Source organism: Triticum aestivum, chromosome 6A (assembly GCF_018294505.1).
Source record: "Triticum aestivum cultivar Chinese Spring chromosome 6A, IWGSC CS RefSeq v2.1, whole genome shotgun sequence".
NCBI lineage: Eukaryota > Viridiplantae > Streptophyta > Magnoliopsida > Poales > Poaceae > Triticum > Triticum aestivum.
In genome coordinates, this window is record NC_057809.1 from 612446464 (window position 1) to 612455794 (window position 9331).

The 9331-nt window shown below is 43.6% G+C and overlaps 1 protein-coding gene across 1 annotated transcript; it reads left to right on the forward strand.

Moving 5' to 3' along the window:
- Nucleotides 1–1985: 1985 nt before the first annotated feature.
- LOC123129056 (receptor-like protein EIX1) lies at nt 1986–7253 on the forward strand. The gene has a single exon (XM_044549200.1). The coding sequence runs from the start codon at nt 2054–2056 to the stop codon at nt 6998–7000; it is 4947 nt and encodes a 1648-aa protein (XP_044405135.1). The 5' UTR covers nt 1986–2053; the 3' UTR covers nt 7001–7253.
- The last annotated feature ends 2078 nt before the right edge of the window (nt 7254–9331 follow it).

Genomic DNA, 9331 nt, shown 5'->3' on the forward strand with positions numbered 1-9331 from the left:
TAACATCTTAGTTATAATGCTTGCAAGGCTTATGTGATGTGTATTACCGAGAGGGCCCAGAGATACCTCTCCGACAATCGGAGTGACAAACCCTAATCTCGAAATACGCCAACCCAACATCTACCTTTGGAGACACTTGTAGTACTCCTTTATAATCACCCAGTTACGTTGTGACGTTTGGTAGTACCTAAAGTGTTCCTCCGGTAAACGGGAGTTGCATAATCTCATAGTTATAGGAACATGTATAAGTCATGAAGAAAGCAATAGCAACATACTAAACGATCGGGTGCTAAGCTAATGGAATGGGTCATGTCAATCAGATCATTCAACTAATGATGTGACCTCGTTAATCAAATAACAACTCTTTGTTCATGGTTAGGAAACATAACCATCTTTGATTAACGAGCTAGTCAAGTAGAGGCATACTAGTGACACTCTGTTTGTCTATGTATTCACACATGTATTATGTTTCCAGTTAATACAATTCTAGCATGAATAATAAACATTTATCATGATATAAGGAAATAAATAATAACTTTATTATTGCCTCTAGGGCATATTTCCTTCAAGTATGCAGTTCAGCAGGTGTGTCTTCACATGCATGCTCCTCGGGACGTTCATTGGGCCCCTGTCTCAAGCGGATTCTCCGCTATGTTTGTGGCACTATGGACCTTGATGTCACGCTTCACGCCTCCACCAACACCGTCCTTACCGTCTACTCCGATGCCGACTGGGCTGGCTGCCCCGACACTCTCGCTCCACCTCGGGCTACTGTGTGTTCCTTGGACCCTCGCTCAACTCGTGGCCGTCCAAGCGGCAGCCTACGGTCTCTCGTTCCAGTGCTGAGGCTGAGTATCGCATTGTGGCCAATGCCGTCGCCGAGTGTTCGTGGAACGAGAGACTGTAGCCTGCCAAGTTACTCCCTCTATAAAGAAATATAAGAGCGTTTAGTGATCTAAACGCTCTTATTTTTCTTTACGGAGGGAGTACAACACATGCTTTGGAATGATGTAAAATTCCGGTAAGAAATATTCGCAAAAAAAGAAGATGCAAAGTTCTTAATCCATTATTTGAAGCGATGCACACCGCCACAACCTCTCTCGTTTTGCAGACGAGCTGCCACAGCGGCGTCGTGCGCGCCGGGTTGGATTGGGAGTGATGCACACCTCTATGACAACGACGCCGACGATCTCAGGCCTCATCGCCCACTTTCCCCACAGGTTGGCTTTCTATTTCACGCAGAGGGAGCAGAGAATTCATACTTGCCGCTAGATTACCGAGGAGAAAATTGCTATGACGGGCGGGCCTCGCCGGTAGACGCACTTACGCACAAGTCACAGTATGCAAGAGCCACCCTATTTCTAACCTTTAAAGGAGAAAATGAAACCTTGTCCTTCAAAATCCTAATTACTGAACGTGCTTGTCTGCCGTGCCGTGCTCGGCGCGGTCGACTGTCCAAATCATTCAGCTATAACTCTTGACTGACTAGAACAAATGTACGCATGCAGTGCAAGACCAGGACGTGGGCTGGGAATGCGCTGCTTCTCTCTGCTGTTATACATAATTAGCTCTTAATTAACACATGGTTAGGTAGGTAACTGGCCAGCATGACAAATCCTGGTGATTTTTTTTTGAAACAACCCTTCTGATTCGTTTTGCTGATTGCTGCTGAGTACGGAGAGCCATGAGTCATTGTATTTACATGCATCTAGAATTGTGTATTTCAGGTCTAGGAGAGGTTGCGAACACCAAAAAATCTCAGGACCTTAATTCTAGATGTGCGACCTGACACACAATGTGTAGATATTGTTGGTGTTATTAGTGAGCGAGTATTGGACACAGATTACAGCTCCAACTTCTGCCGTGCTGTGCATGGCGGGCTGTCCAAATCAACAAATTCTAGCCACAACTTGAGAATTGGAAAAGTATGCATGACAAGACCCCAAGACGTGGGTTGTAGACCATACTCGTATACTGCGGTTGTGGTGGAACCGGCATAGAGATAAGCTGCTCTGTCATCCATTCTCCTTTCCATCCGCCATTTCCAATCAATATGACTAAGCTTGCGCTCCTCGTCCGAGGAACTGCAGTACTACTTTGTCTATTGATCTTCCAAGTAGCATCCACTTCCCATGGCCAAGCGAGTGGGTCGGGAGCCTGCATCGGCAGCGAGCGAGATGCGCTTCTGTCCTTCAAGGCAAGCCTCCTAGACCCTGCTGGCCGTCTCTCGTCATGGCAGGGTGAGGATTGTTGCCAGTGGAAGGGAGTCCGGTGCAGCAACAGAACGGGCCATCTCATCAAGCTCAACCTCCGCAACATCGACATGGAAGACTACATGCGCTACTACATGTACGACTACAGCGACTACAACTACCCAAACAGGAGCAGATCATTGAGCTTGTCGGCGGGCGAGATGAGCTCTTCTTTGGCTACTTTACAACACCTGAGGTATCTTGACCTGAGCTGGAATGACTTCAATGGCACAAGCATCCCTGTCTTCTTGTCTTCTCTCAAGAACCTAAGGTATCTCAACCTCTCGACGGCAGGATTCAGTGGGAGAATACCTTCTCAACTTGGCAATCTCTCAAAATTGCAATATCTTGATATCAGTTGGAATTATTATTATTATGGAAATAAGTCTTACATATTGGATCTTGCATGGTTGCCACGTCTCTCTTTGTTGAGCCATCTTGACATGAGTTATGTGGATCTTGGTTCTGCGAGGGATTGGTTTCAGAGAGTTAATATGCTTCCTTCTCTTAAAGTGCTTCGCATGTCCGACTGTGGACTCAATGGTACCGTGTCTGCTACTATATCAATTTCCAACCTCACACATCTCGAGGTCCTTGATGTGTCCTGTAACACCTTCAGAATACCTTCCCAATTTGGAAATCTCTCAAAGCTGCAATATCTTGATGTCAGTTGGAATTATTATTCTGATGTGGCTCTTGCATGGTTGCCACGTCTCTCTTTGTTGAGCCATCTTGACATGAGTTATGTGGATCTTGGTTCTGCGAGGGATTGGTTTCAGAGAGTTAATATGCTTCCTTCTCTTAAAGTGCTTCGCATGTCCGACTGTGGACTCAATGGTACCGTGTCTGCTACTATATCAATTTCCAACCTCACACATCTCGAGGTCCTTGATGTGTCCTGTAACACCTTCAGAATACCTTCCCAATTTGGAAATCTCTCAAAGCTGCAATATCTTGATGTCAGTTGGAATTATTATTCTGATGTGGCTCTTGCATGGTTGCCACGTCTCTCTTTGTTGAGCCATCTTGACATGAGTTATGTGGATCTTGGTTCTGCGAGGGATTGGTTTCAGAGAGTTAATATGCTTCCTTCTCTTAAAGTGCTTCGCATGTCCGACTGTGGACTCAATGGTACCGTGTCTGCTACTATATCAATTTCCAACCTCACACATCTCGAGGTCCTTGATGTGTCCTGTAACACCTTCAGAATACCTTCCCAATTTGGAAATCTCTCAAAGCTGCAATATCTTGATGTCAGTTGGAATTATTATTCTGATGTGGCTCTTGCATGGTTGCCACGTCTCTCTTTGTTGAGCCATCTTGACATGAGTTATGTGGATCTTGGTTCTGCGAGGGATTGGTTTCAGAGAGTTAATATGCTTCCTTCTCTTAAAGTGCTTCGCATGTCCGACTGTGGACTCAATGGTACCGTGTCTGCTACTATATCAATTTCCAACCTCACACATCTCGAGGTCCTTGATGTGTCCTGTAACACCTTCAGAATACCTTCCCAATTTGGAAATCTCTCAAAGCTGCAATATCTTGATGTCAGTTGGAATTATTATTCTGATGTGGCTCTTGCATGGTTGCCACGTCTCTCTTTGTTGAGCCATCTTGACATGAGTTATGTGGATCTTGGTTCTGCGAGGGATTGGTTTCGGAGTGTTAATATGCTTCCTTCTCTTAAAGTGCTTGGCTTGTCTCATTGTGGACTCAACAGTACCATGTCTGCTAGTATATCACTTTCCAACCTCACACATCTCGAAGTCCTTGATATGTCTGGTAACAACTTCTATACTTCACTCAAGCATGCATGGTTTTGGAATCTCAAAAGCCTTAAGGAGCTTCAACTCTCAGGGTCAGGCTGGGTAGGGTCCATTCCTAGTGATTTGGCAAACATGACGTCCCTTGAAGTCATAGACCTGAGTTTCAATCAGCTCGTGGGTTTGCTACCAAACAAATTAGAAAATTTGTGCAATTTGACAAGGATGAGGTTCAATTATAACAACATAGGTTCAAGCATAGGGGAGTTCATGGGGCGATTGCCAAAGTGCTCATGGAATAAACTGCAAGAATTGTCAGTGTGCGGTGGAAATATGATGGGGAATCTGCCCACTTGGATAGGGAACATGACTAATCTTAGTGTTCTTGAAGCATCTGAAAACATGTTGACTGGCCCTCTGCCTGTAGGACTTGGAGCACTGGGTAATTTGGAAATGTTGGGCCTCAGCTACAATAAGTTCAGCGGTGTGCTATTGAAAGAACATTTTGCAAGTTTAGGCAACTTAAAGGTTTTGGAGCTCAGCTACAATAACTTCAGCAGTGTGAAAGAACAATTTGCAAGCTTAGGCAAATTAGAGCAATTGGACCTTAGCCACAATAACTTGAGCGGTGTGCTATTGAAAGAACATTTTGCTGGTTTAGGCAACTTGAAGGTTTTGGATCTCAGCTACAATAACTTCAACAGTGTGAAAGAACAATTTGCAAGCTTAGGCAAATTAGAGAATTTGGACCTTAGCCACAATAACTTGAGTGGTGTGCTAGTGAAAGAACATTTTGCTGGTTTAGGCAACTTAAAGGTCTTGGATCTCAGCTACAATAACTTCAACAGTGTGAAAGAACAAGTTGCAAGCTTAGGCAAATTAGAGCATTTGGACCTTAGTCACAATAACTTGAGCGGTGTGCTATTGAAAGAACATTTTGCTGGTTTAGGCAACTTAAAGGTCTTGGATCTCAGCTACAATAACTTCAACAGTGTGAAAGAACAAGTTGCAAGCTTAGGCAAATTAGAGCATTTGGACCTTAGTCACAATAACTTGAGCGGTGTGCTATTGAAAGAACATTTTGCTGGTTTAGGCAACTTAAAGGTTTTGGAGCTCAGCTACAATAACTTCAACAGTGTGAAAGAACAATTTGCAAGCTTAGGAAAATTAGAGAATTTGAACCTCAGCCACAATAACTTCAGAGGTGTGCTCTTGAAAGAAAAATTTGCAAGTCTGGGCAACTTAAAGCTTTTGGACCTCAGCTACAACAAATTCAGTGGCGTGCTCTTCAAGGAAGATTTTGCAAGTTTAGGTAATTTGGAGCATTTGGACCTCAGCTATAATAACTTCAGTGATTTTCTTTTGAAAGAACGCTCAACAAGTTTAGTTAATTTAAAGCATATGGATCTTAGCCATAATAAATTAGATAGTGTGCTCGTGGAGGAGCATTTTGCAGGCCTATTGAATCTAGAGTATCTGGACTCATTGTACAACTCTTTGAGATTTGCTATCGACAAAAAATGGATCCCTCCCTTTAGATTGAAAGTTGCTAGATTCCGGTCATGCCTACTGGGCCCCAATTTTCCAGAATGGCTTAAATCGCAGTCAAACATTGAGGTTCTTGTTCTCAGTAATGCGAATCTGGATGACATTATTCCTGATTGGTTTTGGGTGACATTTTCCCAAGCTTCATTCTTGCAAGCATCAGGAAATAAATTGCATGGCTCATTACCGGCACAGTTGCCTATAAAAATAGTAAGACTGAACCTATCTTCAAACTCTTTATCTGGTTCATTGCCATCAGAGTTAAATGCTCCACTACTCGAAGAGTTTTTGCTTGCAAACAATCAATTCATAGGCACCATTCCGTCGTCTATATGCCAATTGACTAAACTGAAAAGGTTGGACCTATCAGGAAACCAGTTAACAGGAGATATTATGCAGTGCCAAAAGGAACTTGTTCCAAACTCTACAGATCAATTTGGCTCTGACATGCTGAGCTTAGCCTTGAATAACAACGATCTCACTGGTGAATTCCCTAAATTTCTTCAAAGGTCATCAGGATTAATGTTCCTTGATCTTTCTTACAACAGGTTATTTGGAGGACTGCCAGAATGGTTACCCCAAAAAATGCCACACATGAAAATATTAAGAGTGAGATCAAATATGTTCAGTGGTCATATTCCTAAGAGTCTCACTTCCCTTCATGGTCTTCATTATTTGGATATAGCACACAACAACATGACAGGAAGCATACCATGGTCTTTGTCAAACCTGAAGGCAATGATGACAATGGTGTCACAGGACACGGGTGATTATATTTATGAGGAGAGCATCCCAGTAATCACAAAGGATCAAAAGCGTGACTACACCTTTGCAATCTACCAGCTATTGGTTGTTCTTGATTTGTCAAGTAATAGTTTGGCAGGACAGGTTCCAGAGGAGATAACTTTACTCATTGGGCTTACCAATCTGAACTTGTCAAATAATCAACTCACCGGAGCAATCCCAAACCAAATTGGTGATTTAAGGCAGCTGGACTCACTTGACCTGTCCTTCAATGAATTTTCTGGTGCAATACCATCAAGTTTGTCAGCTTTAACTTATTTGAGCCACTTGAACTTGTCATACAACAATTTGTCCGGTGCAATACCATCCGGACAACAGCTACAAGCTCTTGACAACCAGATGTATATCTACATCGGTAACCCTGGTCTTTGTGGAGATCCTGTTGGCAGGAACTGCTCAACACATGATGTAGAGAAAAGTGGCCTCGAAGATATAGATCATATGCCATCTGTTTTTCTTGGCATGAGCATTGGATTTGTGGTGGGTCTGTGGACAGTTTTCTGCACTTTGTTGATGAAGAGAACATGGAGGGCTGCCTTCTTCCGGTTTGTTGATATGATGTACGACATGGTTTATGTGCAAGTGGCTGTAAGGTGGGCTCACATGATGGAGAAAAATCAAGATGGTGCACCATGAAGTATCTACTATAGTATTTGTATATTTGCACCATATCTCTATTTGTAGCTCTAAATGAGCCCCGGCCCCTGGCTGGATGTCTGTACTCTATTGTATTGTTATTTGTATGTTTGCACCATTGCTCTATGTGTAGCTCTAAATGAGCGTTGGCTGGGCGTTTGTACTGCATCGTATTGGTATTGGTATTGGACAAATCAAGAGTATGTATACGTTTGCTGGATTGTTTAAGCTGAAGAAAAAATATACTGCCCTATAACTGCACTGTGCCTTTTTCATGTTGTTCAGTTTTCTTTGAATCATCTATTCCCAGAGAGTGATAATTCATCTGCAGCCAAAGAAAAAGGCTGTGTTTGCTAATCCCACTGTTGCTTAATATGAGAACATATTTATATTTATAAGATATCTCTGAAGGCAAGAGGTAGAAAGCTCTATCACCATCACATCAGTGCTTGTAGACTTATTCATGTAAATCTGAAGCTTCCATTTCAGCTGACATTTCTGTATTTTGGTGAGGCAAACTGTATCGACTTGACCTTGCCCGCCGAGGCTGTGTTTGCAAGCGAAGTGAGAAGCTGGAGGCCGACCAGTCCAAGCCCTTTGAGTGCGACCACGCCTGCATCTTTGGTGGTTACAGGATGCCCCGAAGGTAAAAGTGAAAGTACGAAGAAAATAAGTGTATGTTTTATGTCTACAGACTATTTCATTTCAGAAAAATCGTTTCTTTTAGCCCAGGAACTGAAGCCAGTACAGAATAACAAGTGTATTTAGTATAAAATTGACTGGTGTGCACGATGGATATTCGGAACAAAGACACAAATTGTGAGAAGTCACAAACCTATCCCATAGTCAACACTAAACTCTGTGATCTTCAGCTATTAAACTTGTTTCCAGGGGAAACCTTCAGTTGTTAATATCAAAACCACCATTTAAACTTTGCTTCCAGGGTAAAATCGGATGAACTGCAGCAGACATTTTGGGCTCTGGTTTCATGCGAACTTACACACTTAAAACATCAAAGAATGCACGAGTCTGCAAATGAAAACGGACTAAAAAAAGTGAGGGCAGCTTCATATCATATGGAAGTAAAACACAATGCTGAAGTAGGCGCTCCCGTTTCTCAAACTGACAAGCACAAGCAGATACTACATGGTAAGCTCTCTGTTTCAGCAAAGCACCCTCCATGACCAACAGACTGCTCGAGATTCGGTCATTCTGCTGACATTGACATGGCACATGGACATAAATTTGGAACCACGACGCACTCCCAAAGTTTATACTCCCTCCGTTCGGAATTACTTGTCACAGAAGTATATGTAATGAACGCCAACGCCTCAAATCAGCTCGTCGGGCCTCTGTCCCGAATCAGCTCGACAGAGAGATGCTCTGCTTTCAATAGTCATGCAGAAAGCGGATTATGCGTCGCCACACTCACATAGTACTATTAATAAGCCTGATAACAGTAGAACTCACTAACTTCCCAAGATCGAAGGTTGGAGGAACATAGCTTCTGGTATCACTATCACACATCCAAAATACCTATTGCTGGTACAAAAAAACCTTTGGTGTATACATGACTTCCCAAATTGATTCTCTCAAACACTACAGTACATTCAGTACAGTCGCAAACTCGAACGGAACATCTGAAGAATACATGCTTTAAAATGCTACCCATGTTTGGAGGTTTTCGTCCTCGGCTGTTTCCGCGACAACCATCTTCTCATAAAGAACCAAACCTCAGTTCCGGCAACACTTCCTTTATTACGCACATGGCTCCAACTGTTCGTTCATCCTCTTCAGCGTAGGGGCTGATTTGTTTTGGGTACTGTGTGCCGTCACTTTTTTCTCCCTCCAGCTTGTGCTAGCTTCCAAATCTCCTGTTTCCTTCTACAACCCGTTACCTTGCTCTTCCTTCTCCGGTTACCGAAAAAGGGTTTTCCCCCGCTTTATATTCCAAAGCAATCAACACCGATACAAAGATCACTGGGGCGAACAGCACATCAAGTCCAAAAAAAAAGAAAAAGAAAAAGAAACAAATGCCAACAACGGCAGCTCGACAAAGCGCGTATGACCCGCCACCGCTATGCCCTCCAGAAACAAACCACCACAACCCGAGGCTCCGAACCGCCGCGTACCAAGCATCACCTCCAAGAAGGAATGCGACGCCGACGACGCTGCTACTCGGACATGTCCTAGGGTTTCCCCCGGCACGCGGAGGGAGGTGGGGGATGTATATCACCGACACCCTCCAGGAAGGAATGGTGGCACCCGCAGGTGTCACCGCATCGGAGCCGAAGAACCGACAAGGATTTCTCCCGCACTCCAACCCCACCG